At 36.9% G+C, this 17,730-nt stretch overlaps 1 protein-coding gene and 1 long non-coding RNA gene across 20 annotated transcripts in view; one reads left to right on the forward strand and one right to left on the reverse strand.

Moving 5' to 3' along the window:
* Positions 1-17,730, reverse strand: part of mtd (TLD domain-containing protein mustard) — a 302,195-nt gene that overhangs the window by 8,399 nt on the left and 276,066 nt on the right. Inside the window, exon 1 of one of the 17 annotated variants that reach the window (XM_033343687.2) lies at positions 14,039-14,792. The exons of the other annotated variants lie outside the window; for them this stretch is intronic. Coding sequence (XP_033199578.1) covers positions 14,039-14,104 — 66 coding nt within the window. The 5' untranslated portion in view covers positions 14,105-14,792. Of the gene's footprint in view, positions 1-14,038; positions 14,793-17,730 lie in introns of those variants that run through there. 17 annotated transcript variants of the gene reach the window in all.
* On the forward strand, positions 129-2,863 carry LOC117161912 (uncharacterized). 3 transcript variants are annotated; one of them, XR_013060012.1, is made up of 5 exons: positions 129-926; positions 995-1,222; positions 1,308-1,527; positions 1,618-1,783; positions 1,896-2,863. It is a non-coding gene; the product is annotated as an uncharacterized LOC117161912 (long non-coding RNA). The 3 variants fall into 3 exon arrangements; XR_013060010.1 differs by having other exon boundaries at positions 151-926; positions 1,618-2,196; positions 2,403-2,863; XR_013060011.1 differs by having other exon boundaries at positions 153-926; positions 1,618-1,761.

The following is a 17,730-nucleotide window of genomic DNA, read 5'->3' on the forward strand; positions in this document are numbered from 1 at the left end:
TCAAAGCTTTAATAATTCAATTAGTCAATGGTTCAGGAATTGAAAGATTCGAGAATTCAAGGGTTCAACGATAAAGCATTGAAAGGTTATTCAAGTGGAAATATTTGTAAAGTATTTCCCTATAACGACAATCATATCCCCTTGAAATTTGTACATTTTTCATCACTTAATCATTTGATTCACATGTAGAATCGAAGATTACATATTTAGATAGAGATAAAATTATATATGTAGATACTCAGATAAAAATTAACCCCTTGACAATATATCAGAGCAATTTCGATAGACGCGTACCGATTTGACACAATAATTTTGTAAAGCGATAAGATGATAGTAAATGTGATTATAACACGCATTAGTGAAAATAACATAACGTCTGATTAGCCAAAGGTTACTACGCAGTAACATGCGATAAAAAAGATGCGTCCGTTTCTACGTCAATTTAGCATTCGTAGAATTTCATCTTGTTTATCGCAATAAGCTTAATTGTAATTAATTCTAAAACCGATTTCACAGTGTTATTTTATTATGTGATTGCGTGTGCGACGTACAGAGAAAAAAGCGTCGCAGAAAAACGTATTACCGGTGACTTGAATTTACGTGTAAGGATGTGGCGTGTATTACGTTTTAGTGAATAAAAAGCAAAAGTTCATATTACGTACGTAATTAGTACGATACTAAAGGTGGTATTACGATCTTAGCAGCAAATACACGAAGTTCCTCCAATTACTCGGATTATTATTTCCGTTTCGCTTCGCGCTACTCCTTGATGTATCATTAATAAATATTTTTAATTCCCTAACGCAATTCCACAATGATTGTTAACAACGTGTATATGAAGTGATATATTCTCGCGTAATGTAATAAACAATTGATCGATGATTCAGTTGGTATCGATTACGTGAAGGAGAAAAACGATACGCAAGGTAGGATATCGAGTAGTTTAATCGCAATCCTTTCACCAGAGGAAACATAACGGGCCACTTTCCGCCAGGTACCAAACAAGACGCGGTTTACCCTGTTTTTAACGCGATACGCATCAATTGAGCCGAGGCCGTGGCAATTAACGCGCTTCTCGTCGCCTATCAAGGAGCCAACCTCGAGAAAAACGCACTTGAACCAATTTGTGACGTGGGAAAACGCGACAGGGTGCATTTCCCATCGATTCCATCGACAAATTCTAAAGTGTCGTCAAGGGATAATAATTTAATTAACAGCATTGGTACCAATCGATGGTTTTGTAAATTCACTTCCAATTTCTTTCTTATACGACTTCGTAAATTAATTTATTTAGTTTGGTTTTTCAGACGAGCGAAAGCAATCTGTCTGCGAGGATCAGCTCTTCCTCTCTTTCCTTCGAAATAAATAGCAGATAAACCAGAACACAGAGTAAAATGAGCGAAAGAGTAAATTTATTCCTTGCTTCTTACTTTATTTACTTGTAACAGAAGTGTTTACTTGTAACAGAAGTAGTACGAAAGTAACACGACTCACGTAGAATTATTCTTTTAGTCTATTCTTGAAACTGTGCGTAGAGATTTATTTGACAACGTGGTTTTGTAGACAGTCTACTTCCTTCTATTTATTTATTGATACAAGTATATAACTATTTTTCAGGCCAATTATTTCTTCTGTATGTTTTTCGAAACGGCAAATACAATAAATTGAAATACAGACGTTACCAGGAAGGTTTCTTATATCCATCTGATATCCCGAGACGAGTCAATAAAGGAAGCGAGCGTGGAATGATGACACTGAAAGGTTGAGGAAGAAATTTCTAAACGTAAAATGAGATGAACTAGCAATGCGAATATCGAATATAGTGGACAGGGAAGAGAGAACGGTTTTACTTGTTCGTTTACATCAGTTTACAGAATTGATTTTCTCTGTTATAGAATAAAAAATATGATCAAGGACAACGATGTGCTTTGAACGTATTGTGCGTGTGGGACAAACACGTCCCTTGGCGTCGTGCATACTTCTGTTTTGTTAGGAAAACTTCCTTGACCTGTGACATCAACTTTTATCTTCGGGCACGTGGAAAAAATCATCGACGTTTAATTGCGAGAAGGATGAAAAAAGAAAAAAGGAAGAGAAGAAAAAATATCGAAGCTTTCGTTGGCAATAAGAAGAAAAGGATTACGGTCCAATTAAAACACGATCTTTCCTCGTAAACAAGCAACTTCATGCTTCACCGTTCGTAGATAAAACAGTCGCGTATTGAATTATCAATACAACGTACTCAATCATTTTTCTCGATAATAGTTCGCCTGTTATTGACACTGGTCACATGTTTTGCTAACTTGTTGTTTGAACTGTTGACTCATCGATATTTTTTTTCTCTGTTATCATGAATTTATCGATTTCGATAGCCTTGGAATTAATTAGACTTCACTTTTTAGTTGGCGTAGTGTCGTCGTTAACGATAGATAATTGACAAAACGGCACGCGAATGGGTCGAGGCCTCTCCGCAAGAACCAGTTGGTCTGGAAACGAGTTCGTGAGAATCGGAGAACAGTTATGCACGACCGATCTGAGGAAAAATCGTGAAACGTCAACACCACTCGCTATGCGTTCAAGAGGCACCATTATAGTATCGCGTTTCAGGAAAAGATTCTTCTGGATTAAAAATAGATGCAATAAAAATAAATGGAAAACGATTTTATGAGTAAGAGAGGATTTTCTCAGAACGTTAAAAGTCTCTTTATTGGAACGAGACTAATATCAATAATATATATATATATCACATTTTAACGCAATATACAACATAATAACATGTTATATATATATAGTATCGTAAACTATTATGATTAGTTTATCAATAATAAATGGATTAAACAGATGTTAATTAAACAGAAAACAATGGTTATTTAACATGAACCAATCACAACAACGTATTATAATTAAAACAACTAAATAATTAATTAACAATTCTTGTCAATGCAAATTCAACTCTCTTCTAACCCCTTAACGTTCCTTAACCGATTTACGTTCGAGAATTTTGGGCCGAAAAGCGGGAAGGGGGTGATTCTACGCGAAAAAAGAAGTCGAAAATATAGAATAAAAATTTTTTTTTTTAATTTTTCCCTCGAGACAACGATCTACAGTGAGATCCGTTATAACGTACCGCACGCGTACCGAGCGAAAATTCAAAGTCGATTTTCTTGAAAACAAAGCCTCAAACGAAAAATTTTTATTCTATATTTTCGACTTCTTTTTTCGCGTAGAATCACCCCCTTTCCGCTTGTACCACCAGTTACCAACCACCCTGTATATTATATTTGGCCCGATCATCGTATACGGGCTATGCCCGTAGTTGTAGGTTAAAGGGTTAACAACGCTAACAACACTATCTCGACAACACAATTCGCACTCTCTGACTTCTCAACTCATATCGCTGTTAATTCGTTTATTGTCCCCTAGCAACCCCTTGTCTTTTGTTTTAGCTTCGCTACGCACATGCTCACCAACTGCTTGTTTATAATTCACACCTCAGCAACCGCTTATTTACAATCCGCATGACACCCCCTAGGCCCCTCGTCCACGATATATATATATATAAAACATATAGTATTACATAAAGTGTACGTGAAATATTATAAAACAACTGCGAGTGGTATAATCGAGTCATTCGGAAGCCACATGATCTGCATGAATTGAAAAGTACAGAAAAGTGGACTAAACTGCGGATTTCTATGCATTTGCAGAAAAATTCAAAAGCGCAAAATTGTACAAAATGTACGTAATACGAGAAAGTATATAAAACATCCAAAATATATTTCTTTTTGTAATTTTCCATAGGTGAAACAATCTCTAAAATTATATTTTCGAAAACGCGAATTTGCACAAAAATTCGCTGCCCAGTTATGGCATTGTGTCGTTACCTCAGAATTTTCGTTATTAAAATTTACGACATCTTTCTCGGAATGAATCAAGTCATTTGTTTCTTAAGTTAATCGTTTATCGCGTGTATCATATGTAATGAAATTATATTATTATATATAATAAAAAAAAAAAAACAGAACAAAAGGTGGAATCAATCGGTTTCGCTCGCAAAAGATCCGATTAGAGACTACAAGCTGTAAATATACAGCGATGTTCAAATGCCAAGTTCGACTAATAATTATTATTCTTCGTTGCTCGATCTCGTGTTATCTCAATTTGAAATGCAGATCTTCTTAGCATATATCGAGATATGATCGCTGGAGTAGATTAATCGATGTCATAACAAGATTTTTTACGTTGTGGGAGACGAACACCGCTATGTTCATCTCGCTATGCGTCACCTCGACACACGATAACCGAGGTCATGGCAGCAATCGAGATGCAAGCCGAAAAAGTATTTAAGATGACGCGTGTTCACGCGTACGTAAGGTCGATCGGAGTTGACGTTATGTCTACGAGATATATATTTATTTTATATGTATAATATATTATATCTATTTTAGAGATCGAGCAACGTTTCAGTTAATCTGCGAAATCACGCGACTTCGTCTGTGAAATTTTTCGAAATAAAAAATTCTTCCGTATTTGTGCGTGTGCGTCGCACGTTATATAATGTTGCGAGGCCGACTTCCACTTTGGATCGACTCGACGAGTTCGAGAGAGGATAGAAGTTGTTTATAATGTAAATTTCGGTGCAACAAGTAGATTGTCGAGTTTTTACGATTCGCGGGAAGAAGCAAGTGAGCATTTCCATAGTCGTTTCTTAGGAATTCGTAAACAGTTTCTTCCCCTTTGTATGTTTATAGCGTATACGTGCGTAAATAACAAGTAATACATTTTAGAAATTGGACATTATCTGATTACGCTATTTCATATGAAAACGCGCCAACGTTATGAGAGTAAAGTGTTGTGCAAGTTACGGTCACTTAAGAAAACAACGTTCAAAGACCAGAAAATTTGGAAGAAGTTCTTTTCTTTCTATGACAAGTGTTCGAATACTTTAGAGGACCAATGTTATTCCCCTACATCTTCGCTTTCACGCCACAGACCTATATATTCTCCGGCATTTAAAAACCCATAAAAGACATTGTACTGTATTTTTAACCCCAGAGTGGCGCGCCACGAGAGTGACTTGGTGGTTTCTGGCGCAGAAGGACGCCACGATCTCGATTTAGGATCTCTCCCCTCGTGAATTTTTCCAGATGTACACGCGACCTCGGGATTTCACACGACGAACGATGCACGAGACATCGATCGTACGCCTTTTTCTCGTTTTGCTTCTTCATCGGGCATATAATGGGCGCCGTTTCGCCCACGTACTTTCAACGAGGACAAGTCGGTTTCTCTCGATGAATTTCCCATCTTCGTTTTATGTAAGTCGTCGGTCTATCGACCGTCGTCGTTGACGCGTGACTTTTCTACTCGTGTACAAATCTTACATTAAAACTTCAGACCAGTACAACGTGTGTCACGGCACGCGATAATTTATGCGCGAGTAGACACGTTTCGCGTAGTCCTTCGTTATATTATATATTGATTTTTGCAAATTTTTTCTCATTAATAACTTACGAAACAAAGGTTTTCGAGACGCCATTCTGAAAGGATTAATCGATATATTCTCTTATTTTTCGACGATATTATCGATTGGCGAAGTCTTAGGCCAGTTTTTGTGACATTCTACCCGAACAAGGAATTTTGTACAATTTTTTAGGCATAGTGCAGAATTTATTATCTCACCGACAGCATCCTCGAGGAATGTTGGAACACGTACTTCAGAATCGGACAGGAATTGACGATCATGATGTTATCAACGCTCAACTTCCAACCACAATCGAATTATTTCTTCTTCGAATTAGTCTGATTTTCTATTATCATAATCTTGCGCTACGTGTTCGCTTCAACAATCGTAACGATACGGAGGTTCTTTAAAAATATGTTTCCTTCGATGAATTCATTGATCAATCATCAATCAGCCAACTAAGTAATCACGAACGTCTGAGTAAATGAACTCGTGACGCGACAAAATCCTCCTTTCTGCTTCACAGCACTTTAACGTCTAAACCGATCACCTTGTAAGATCCCCTAAGACGAAAAGTCCAAATAATCATCGATCGAGGAATCATCTTCCAGCATCGTTTACCAATCGATTCTCGACAATTTATAAATTCACGCACACACCGTTCGCGTTAAACGATTTAAATTGACAAGATTGACAAAACTTTGCGAACGTTTCCTCTGCGGCTATTCTCAAATCTGGAAAATCTGCAAACTTCGCGATTTTAAGTTTCCGAAGTTTCGCCGATTTTCATATTTTCCTACTTGTTTGGTACTCTCGTTGGAAGAAAATTGCTTGCAAGGTCTGCACGACGTCGAAAAGATGGAGAATCCGACCGATCCGATGATTCGTTCGATACTGAGCCTGAAAATGGGCATTCGAATGAGTCTCTCTCTTTCTCTCTCTTCAAATGACCATCGAGCTTGGTAAAAAATCTTTCGACGACCGGCTTACTTCGTCTTTCCTTTCCTTTAATGTCAAGTACAAGCGCGAATCCTGCCGGGTGTATCTCTCGAGGGACTCGCGGCGTCCTCGACGGTATTATTCCTGATCGTCCTTCGCTGCAACGCTGACAATGATGAGGTTTTGCTCATAAATCGACCGATTTTTCCGCCTGTCATTTTCGAAGGTTCTGTTATCGTCTTTTCTCTTTTTCTTTTTTTTTCTTCTTCGCTTTTCCTTCTTCTTCTTCATTCACCCCATTGTGATAAGTCTCGGTCTTTTGTTTTTAACGCGAAGAAACTGTCAAAACTGTCATTCTCCGCCAGAATAATTATTCATCTTACAGAACCAATTTTTATCACTATAATTCCACCAGCAAAAAATTAATCTTCCTTTGCACCGACTCGAAAAGAAAGAACGGTTTACAAAAGATCGTTTAACTGTTCTCATTCAGGGCAAATTACGCTCCATACGCAAAGTGTCGACTCGAAAGAATCGAGAGAGAGAGAGAGAGAGCACAATTAGTTACGCTAGCTCGAATTCCAACGAAGATAATTAAATCACGAATCTGCCTTGTTTAATTTTACCATATACTTTGGCTAGAACGCGTCGAGAATACACGTAATCGTCATTCGTTTTGATACAAGGAAACAAAACGAGAATTCGTGAAGCAAGGAATATGGATTGAGCCGAAAATCAGAATGTAAATGTAAATTATAGCGATTTAAGATGTAAATGAAAACGAAGGCTCATCATTCAGCGTGGTTTAACGAACGTTTATAAATACCAGGAGATCTAGACACGCGTTAGATTTCTTGCTCGATCGAGTGTTTTTATAGATTTCTTCGCTCGTTCTAACGACTACTATCATCTGAATTAATGACATAATTGCGACTGCTATTATAATAGTTTACATTTTTCTTCCTTCGTTACCAACAAATACAAACACGGTTAATTGAAATCTGAATACCACGAGACTGTACCAGTCGATAGACGTCTCCGATGAGTGTAAAAAGGAAACTAGAGAGAAGCAGAGAGAAAGAGATAGAGAGAGAGAGAGAGAGTTTTGACGCATATATTCGCCGAGTAAAAAATTACTGCACTCTTCGATCGAAACGTTTTACCCATCATTTTTGAGGCAGTAAGTTTTAGTTTAGTTCTCTATTGAATCATTTTCTACAATCTACTTTTTATAACGAGTATCGCATCGTATACATTCTCGGAACTTTTCATGGAAATATCGAACATTTTCACGATCGTTTTAGAGAAATCTGGATGTAATAGAGCCAACTGCGAGAAATTGTAATAATCACAGAAGAGTCGCAGTGACTAAATTTACAACGACAGGCGCATTGTAATCAAAGTTGACCAATTAGGTCGACTTCCTCTTATAAACGAGATGAACGCGTTCGTCGAGTTTTATGTGCGCGAAATTATGTAATTTAACAATAAAGTACGATCTTGTTTGCGCGTGTACGTGGTCAAAATACGTACGAAATAAGTACGATCTTCTGTTCGCAGTGTCGCTACAATCAGGTTTAATTTCCGTCATTACGAGACTGCTTCTAGAAATGTAGAAGCATTTCTTCTTTCCAAGTAGATCTGAACATGTATGTTAGGCTCATAAATGAATCTTTTTATCTTCGCGACAAAGTCTACAAAATCAACAGATATTTTATTCTTTGACACGTTGAGTGCCACATGGCTCTCGTATGCTCCACGTCTCGCTCAAGTCGTTAATATTTCCAGTGTATAGGGAACAAGTGTTGAGCGAGCTGAATATTAATTCGCAAATAACTGTAACAGTCCAAGATTAAAATAGTTTCCACAAAACGCACTGCATCATGATGAACGCCTCTCTTCCTTAATTTACGACCTCCGTGCCATACGTACAAGGAACGTAACACAAGTTTCTATTTCATTTGAAAAACGATGATGCAATTTCGCTCGTATCCTTGCGCTCGAGAGATTGCAGAATTTACGACTACTTTGCTTTATTGCGAAAACATAATATATTCGTTAGGTCAACAAACCTTCTCTACTTCGATAATTTCCTTTAATTTTGTTGCTCGTTCTATTTAAATTTCCAAAACCTCCGTTCATTTCCTCGTACTTAGGAAACCATTAGAAAAAAAGGTCAGAAAACACGTTAGATAACGTTGACGAGAAACGTATTAGTACGTCTTGTGCTGATCGAGCGTTGTTTCTAGTTAGTTTCTGTCGTAAAATTCGGTGATTAATGCAAATCGAGCTGTTATTTCAATCAAAAATAGCCCGATGAATTATACGACATTTCGTCAAGCAACGTCTACAATCTCCAAGATATATGGTCGAGCAGAAAACAACAATACATAGATAGGAAAAGCTGCGTAGTACGTCGGCACGCGAAGCCAAGGTAAACTTCCTCGTCGTGTTCCGCTACGATTATCATAGAAATAGTTGGGTATTTAGCGTAGAAATTATGGGAATAATAAACGAACTGGAAGAAATGAAAAGTCGATTATGTGCGTTGATTTGGTTGGTCTCGGTGCGAAGATCTCGTTTTCTCAATGAAACATATCCTTCTGTATACATAAAACTTAGATGTAGTTCGAAGTGTAGTCTTTTCACGAAGGAAGTGTTTTTGAGGAAAGCTCGTTAGAGCTCCTTTCATCTTTGATACACTACAACTTCTTCGAAAACCAACTAATAAGATCTCTTGCCATCCTTAAAATACTACTTCTTCAAAAATCAGCCAATAGGATCTTTCTTCGTCTTTAAAACGCTGTAACTTTTGTTGAAATCGATCGATTACGATGAATTTCTGCCAAAAGAATTTGTTTTCCGCAAATAAAAAGATTTCGGAAAATGTTCATCGTAATAAGCAAATTTTTGTAGAAGCAAAGAAACTGTAATTTCTTTCCAACTACCGACGAACAAGAAACATCCTTGCAATTTTCCCTTTTCTCTCTACGAAGACAGCTCGAGGAACGAGATGCATCGCGAATTTTCTTCTTCTAGCCGTTCTTTCGTTTTATTTTAACCACGCAAACACGCGTAAGCGAGCGTTCGCGCATTGAAACGCGTGCCAGATGAACGTCGAAATGATCGTTAAAACGGAAAAACGTCGTTATCTGTCCGCATGGACGTGTTTAATGCTTCAACATTTTGGCGTATTTAACGCGTTTGACGCCGCTCTATTGATCGGCCTGTTTTTTCTTTCCGAAGGTAGGTTGATCTTCACTGGACGAGTTCGAATTCTCATTTGAAGCTGTAGCGATATACGACAAAGAGATTGATTTGTAGCTATTAACGGAACGTTGTTTAAGTTGCTGGTTCACGGATTCTTGAAGATTCGAGATTTTGAAAAGCGTGGGTTACTCGTATTTACCTGAGCCTCGATGGTACTGGTTAAATGGGATACTTGCGCCTCTGTTATTCTTTGGATCATTTCGATCGTCTGATACGTCAGAGAGGTTGCACGAAGCTGTCTGACGCGAGAATTAACGAGCACTGAGGAAAACTTGGAAGGACCTTGGTTAATGAGCTACGTATTAAATGGGCGAGAGAGATCTTCTACGGAAATGAATTTAAACGATGTTCGACGGAAATATTTGCATTTGTGAATACACGACGAAACGTATCATAATAAGAGTCCAGTAAGTGCAAAAACATATAATATGTAAACAAAAATATATATATAAAATTTACTGAAAAATGAATAATTTACAAAAGGAAACCTTCTTATTGAATTGGGAGGAAAATTGTGTTCTCATTCTAGGATTTATTTTTAAAATTATTTTTAATTCTCTTCAAAAAAAATTGTTCTTCAAAAATGTACATATTCATTGTAAAAATAGACAAAATATATAGTTAATTAACGTTTGCCTACCGATTACAAAATGAGATTGCTTTCTAAGAAAAGAAAAGTGGGGGAGATAAATGTGCTAAAGTAATTAGCGAGGGAAAGTGAGAGAACTGTGAAAGATGTTCGAAAACAACCCCTTGCTAGCTTGGACAATTTATTCTCTTATAGGATCAGCCAGCAATTGGACACCCAAAATGGGTGAGGTCCAATTTTTTCTTTCCTTTCAACTCTCGGACGAGCTCCACCCTTCGTTCTGGGCTATCCTTCATGAAGCGACTAGTTAATTCATGCCACAGGGTCCCCGTTTCCAGTTACTTACTCGTTCGTGAACAAGCAAAATACGAGCTGCGCATTACATCGCGACACATAAAAGGGGGATGATTTAAAGAGCTAGTAGAAAATAAATTTCACTTCAACTCTTTACGAATAAATAGCATTTCCAAATTAATCCACATATATTCTCTTATTATATATTCTCTATTAATCAAGATTATTCTCTTTTCCGGAGGATCATTTTGTCTGTGTAATTCCTCCTTTACGAAATCATTCGAAAAGACGTACCTCTACCATTTTTCTCGCTGGATAAGGAAAAAAGAGGTTTCGTCCTACAAGATTTATTGATTAACGTAATCGATTTATATCCTCAAGAAAAAAATAAAATTTAAACAGAGAAAAAGCGATATTATCTCGCGGAACATAACGACAAAGAGTCGAAACACATTCGGTTTATTTTTCTCACGAAGGAAACAGCTTTCCTCGAGTAAGTAGAACGCTCTCAGGAGCACGTACTCTCTTTACAAAGGGGAACCCCACCCCTTGTTTACTGCAACTTTTTTACGCTTCATACCCCAATAAGTATTTTTAATGCGAAAAATGTTAAATGTCAGCCATTCTTCTGTCTGCCTCGCGATTTCCATTAGCCTGTGATTCGCCTAGCGTGTCGATTTTCCATGTGCGCGAGAAACCACCCCTTCTCACGGTCGAGCCATCGCCGCAGACCGCGCCCCTAGCGCGTGTACGAGCGTCGCGGCTGTAAAAGCCAGCGTGTATAGTTATTCGTTATTGCATAACTTTCGTCAGAGATTGGCCGGGTTCGAGCGTAGTTAGTATATCGAACGAAGCCGGATTCTGTGAAAGGTGGACCTAGGCGCGGCCAAGGACCGGTTGCACGTAAACACAACCGAGCTGCTGCTATAATATCTTTCTAACTGTGACATATGCTAATTGTGTGCACCGGTGGATAATTTTCTGCACATGTCATCGCTATATACAACATACGTTTGACACACGTTTGGATTTTTGTTACATTGCTCATGCGAGAAAAGAAGGAAATTCTTGAAAGAGACAGCACGATGCTTGAACTTGGGGGATGATGTTCGAATACCAACTTTAAAAACTGGCATAATCGGTGAACTTTTTGCAACCAAGATAATTGACACAATCTTTTTAGCGTTTGATGGAAAGTCCTGAAATTAAGGTATGTAGAGAGACAATCTTTTTTTGCGAATTAAGTTTCATCGCGGTTAAATCACATTGCTGGTGAAACAGATAGTTTCATCAACTTTACATTATGGAAAATTTGTGGTTCCTGGTGAGAGACATAGAAAACGGGTCGAAGAAAGTTACGTCGTTTTGTCGAATCGTAGGAAAGCAGTTGGATTCTCTTTCCTTTCTTTTCTGTTTCGCTCCAGTGACGAAGAAAAAGAGTTTATTTAGTTAGCATATTGATCATATCTCGTACAAGCTTCTAAACAATCTTAACATCCCATCTTTGAGGCGCTACATTCGAATCGAATTTGAAAGCAAGGACATATTCACAAACTTTTCCCAAAGGTATCGAAACCAGCAAATTTGGAATATTTTAGTTAAAAACTTTTATTATCGACGATATATTTTGGAGTAAACTCGCTGTCAGAAATGTTTAAAACGCTCAAATTTTTAAATCGCGAGTGGAAAAATATGCCGGAACATTTTTATTGATTTTCTGATTTTGACACGTTTAAAGAGAGAAGTAATCTGTCAGATCCACAGATACAAGAGAAATAAGTGCCACCAAATGATGTTGCGTACAAAAAAATCAACGTCAACCATAACTCATATTAATCTACAATCGATATTTTTGGATTATATTCTCAAGAGGATAACAAAAACACGCATATTTAATCTGCACAACCAAATAAAAATATGATTCGAATATATGGATATAATAATTTGAAATTAGCCGAGAGTATTCTGAACTTTAATTTCATAAAAAGACAAACGTGATTTTTCACGGATCTACGTATCCCCCCGTAATATTTTCCTAAATATTATACACAGATAAAAAAAAAAAAGAAAAAGAAAATTATGGAGAATTATCGTAACACTATAGAAGTACATGTCTCACTTTCCCAATCGATATACCGTTCTAGATATCCGAGAATCAATTTTTTACGTTCCAGTATAGATGGAACACCTTTACACTGGGTAGAGAACCGTCGCTTGTAAACTATGAAGAAGGTCTATTTACTAGAGTAACCGAATATAATCAACAAAGGGAACGTGGACTACGCCAATGAAGGAAAAAGTCAATCGAGAGACAGCTGTTAGCAACACATGTGGCAAATCGACCTCGTATTTGCCAGGGATTCGTGAAAACGCGAAAGGGTCTTAGAGAGATCTTTCTGAAAAATTGTTGCTTATTTTTGCACTCGTCAGACATAACTTTTACGTCAATGGCGCGCCGAAAACGTGATCTAGAGGAATTCTGGAATCCACGAAACGTGTGGATCGTTTGTGACAAAAAGATTGTGTTCGGCGAATGACGAGAAAATTTGTTTGTACATTAAGTTTCAGCCTTTGAAAGAGGAAGCAAAACGGAAATATTAAAATACGTAATTCGAAAATATGTAATTTTATTTATTTTTTCGAAATATTTCGTTTCAACTATATTTTGGCCCGCCAGCGATGTTTCAAAAAGAATGCACAGAAATTTAGGTTCGAGTCATCGAGAGAAGATTATATTATTAGAATAACGAGTTTAAACGAGTTCTGAACGAGTTTGAAGAAGACAAAACGAGACGTTTGCGTGCAATTCAATGGAGGACGCTCCTATTTTTTTTATACTCGATATTCGTCGTACGGGCATATCTTTGTATAAACATTTTTACTTGTTTCTGTACATAGAACCTAGAATCGAATCTTTTATCTGTCTTCTAGAAATGCTCTTTATATAATTCGACGATAATTTTAGATCATTGTAATGTTTCTACGTAGAGCTTTACTTTTAGAATCGAACGTTTCGAATTTTGTTTATTTTATTTACACTTCGGAACACCGAAGCGAAGTGTATACTCGCTTTTATTAAGAAGCTTGCCGCATAATTCGCACGGAATTCGTTTACGGAACATGATAAAATCATTCATTTCCAAAAGTAGAAATGAAACAAAAAAGGCGTCTTCTACCAACGATGACTCTCATATTACGTACAACTTCAATATTCAGTTTACATCTCTCTATTGCCTAGAAGATAACTGGCTTATACTCAAGAAAAGCAAAGAATATTGTATTCGAGACGGATAAAGAGCCGCTTATTAACTGTTCATGACTAAAAAATACCAGAATCGTAAAAAGGTAAGGATCACTCTTTATCTCGTTTAGACATTTTCCACAAAAAGAGACTAAGAAACAAGAAAATTAAAAAGAAAAAAAAATCAGAACAAATTGATTTAGCAGAAAGGAGACTTTAAATAGAAATAAACTTTCTTTACCTTCGTCTTCTGCTTGAGAAACTTGGAGATCTTAGTGATGGGATTTAGAAACTTTGGCCTCGGCATTTTGACTAGATTCTTTCGCCTCTGAAGTAAAAAAACTCGAATTTTCAGCCTCCACCGTTTGATCACTTCTATACTCTGATATATATTTTTCTCTGCGACTATGATCACGCAGGAAACAGTTTACATTATGCGTTTTATTCTGCGTCTCAACGCCGGTCCAAGATCTCACTGCGATCAGATCAGTCGCCGTGGCGCAAACCTTTCTAGAAGCGAACGTACCGACCCGCGTCTACTAATCGCGCTGAAAATACACACAAGTGTATCGTCGAAATTTCAGACCAATACGCGCGACTGTGTGCTCTTAGAAAACACTTTGCGATGCTTCACGCCTATCTATCGACGTGAACTTTGCTTTCCTTTTGCCTCGAAGATTTCTGTCTTTTTTTCCTCTTGTCTCTCAAACTCGCGATAAATGTGCTTATGTTTGGATGAAATGTAATTGATCCGAATGAAACGGTCAATAAGTCACAGTGATATTATACGTATACAATATACGTATACAATGTCGAAAGCTCAGAAGGAGAACTTCTGGAATCGAAGCTTCGTCGGTTCGAACTTGCCAGAGCTTTTCTGTGACTGAAATTGTGTTCGCGGATAGATATGACGTTAAATTCGATTTGTTCGTTTCACGATCGATCGTTTCGAGTATGCACGCTTCACTTCGCGAGGACTGAAGCAACACTGTATCACCGCGCTTTCGGGGTGAGTCTAATACTCCGATCCTAGGAGAAAGGCGTGGTGGGGAGGGGATAAACTCGACGCGCAACCCGGTTTGCGCAGCACGTGCTGCCGGTGCGCGCACTGCTCTTCCATTCAAGCGCGTATCACGCTACCAATTTGGATCAAAATAGTCTCATTTTGGATACTCGTTTCATCGTTCGCATCACATTTTTTATGAACCGTGAACAAGCCTTTCATGAGTGGATAAATCAATGGAATATTTCTTTTGCCCATTTTCACTTACGTGAAATTGTAAACTGTTTAAACAGAATCGATTCTCGACTTGGAAAATTGTATAGTTTATAGAGTTCGATTTAGAAGTCCTTACAAAAGGGAAACATTCGCTTCATCGTTCGTATCATTTTTTACATCTGCTGACAAGCCTTTCAAGTGGGTGGATAAACGAATGGAATATTTCCTTTGCTCCATGATCGTTTCGTACTTATATGAAATTGTAGACTGTTTAAACAGAATCGATTGGTTTTTATAAAAGGGCAACATTCGTTTTGTCGCTCGCATTAATTTTTAGACTCGGGGACAAGCCTTTCGTAGCTGCATAAATGAATGGAATATTTGCCCTGCTCGATGATTATTTCATACTTATATGAAATTTCAGACTGTTTAAACACGATTGATTTCCAGCTTGGAAAATTGTAATTTATAGAATTCAATCGAGAGATAGTAAATATCGTAAAAAGAAAGACTGTTTTAAAGACTAAAACGTATTTAATTGTTGTAGAAATTTTTAGAAAAATGGCCAGAAGGCTGTTTCGTAGTTAGACGATTTCTAACTTGGAAAATCCTTGTTGGCTTAATATAGGGAATTATAAATTAAATTTCAGAGATGATTGATTACGATGGATACATAAGAAAATCTGATCCGTCGCATGCAAGGATTCGAAGCAATTAGCGGTACACTTGATTTAACTTGGTCAACATAGCGTGCATATAGTCACGTCCGCCTTCCACGACGTAGTAAAATTATTCTCCGTACCAAATACGATAATATTAATCGCTTTTTGCCTCAGAATCGAACAATCGTTTTCGATATTATTGTAATGTAATTCAAGATCATTTGACTATAAACTTATTAAACTTGTGATTTAACTTGTTAAACCAATTATTTAACTATGATCTTTCGTGTCAATAGGATTGAAGTTCTACAAGATTATTAACGATCAGAGCTTATCAATTACTGTTCCCATTCTATTTTGAGAAATAGGACAAAAGTAAATATCGCGCAAAAGCAAACAAAAAGATGTGACGAATAACGAAATTATAATCGAATGTTTTCATTGCAATTCGCGCTATCTTTAGAGATTCCACGCAGTTACTATGTACAAATATTTTATTTTCATGTTCTCAATTATACAGTGCGAGCCAATGAACTTCTTATGAAATATCTTGAAAATAGAACATATACATACTGTATATAAGAATATTTTTCTGCCGATTGCGTAATTGCAATTGATACTTATTATTGTTTGTCGAAACATATCGTAAGAAATATTGCAAATTAATCTTCGTTTCATTTTACACGCATCTTAATACAGTAAAAAAAAAAAAAAAAGAAGAAGAAGAAGAAAAAGTCAATCTCTTAAGCGTATTATTCTTGACTTATTTTACACGATATGCAACACATACGCGTCGATTGTTACCAACTGGATTAATTTTCTACACGTTACGCATCATGCAAATGTCACGTGTGTTTTTGTAAGGTACGATCTCTGACATAAGTTCAATTACAATCGCCAATGACGACTCACAGCACCAACAACTATGAGAACATAACAGCCGCGCGTATGGTATTCCACTTTTTGCTCTGTTCGTTTTGCACGCGACGATAAAATATTCATACTGAATGCGTTTCTCGAGTTTATTTAAACCGGAGGGAAAACTACTGGTGTTTGACAATATTTCGCGCTCTTGTCGTTAAACACGAGTTTCGAGACTCGTTCTACTGGTTGTTTCATCTTTGATGAGAAATTTTGTTTGCTTACAGGAGTGAGAAGAAAATTTGAAATTATATGTTAAAAATTAGATACCATTAATATCAACGAATCGAATAATTTATGCAAAAACCAACGTGTGTTTTTTTACACAATAACTGACGATTTTGCGCATGGAAACACAAGTTTATTCAAGATAAAAGTTAACAACGTGTTAAGATGATACAATCGATTATAGTTCCTTAATTTTCAAAATACTAGATACTTTTTAAAGATATGTATCACGTTATAGCGGATTTAACGAATAAATTTAATATGAACAAATAATTTCGAAAAATACTAATTTAATGTTCAACTCTATTGAGATTAATTATTGTTATCAATTATTGTTATTATTAATGTTCATGGGACTATCGATGATGAAACAACCAATATAATATGAAACGCTTCTAAGTACCAACGTCGCGCGTCACCTTTTGCACTCTGTTAATATCATGCGACAATGCAGTTAACGTTTCACGATGTAGTAGAGGAGACAAAGTCAGCAGTGCGCTCTGCTCGAAACCGCGTAATTTTCACATTGAAAATTTATTGGATATTTCCCCGTGTTTCCCGCCTATCACAATTCGAGACCAGAATTCCCGGAGTTGAAATAAAACGTGCGTCTATTGTGAGGTTGTCAGCGTTTTCTTAAACGTTAAGATGAGAACTTTCGAGTACTTCGTGTCCTATAAAAATTTCATCTTCTCGGATTTGAGTCCTTCTCAAGTGAATTGGAATTTTCTATCGTTAAAGGATTTCTAAAAAAATTCGTAGAAAACAGAATTGTTCTTAATACGCGTGATTTTCCGTCCCGGAATTTCACGTTGAACATTTTCTTCAATTGTTAAAAATCATCGCGTTTGTGAGCGTGACGACGATTGGGAACAAATTTGGAGACCGGAAAAGGGCTAATTA

This window comes from Bombus vancouverensis, chromosome 14, assembly GCF_051014615.1.
Source record: "Bombus vancouverensis nearcticus chromosome 14, iyBomVanc1_principal, whole genome shotgun sequence".
In the NCBI taxonomy this organism is placed as follows: Eukaryota; Metazoa; Arthropoda; class Insecta; order Hymenoptera; family Apidae; genus Bombus; species Bombus vancouverensis.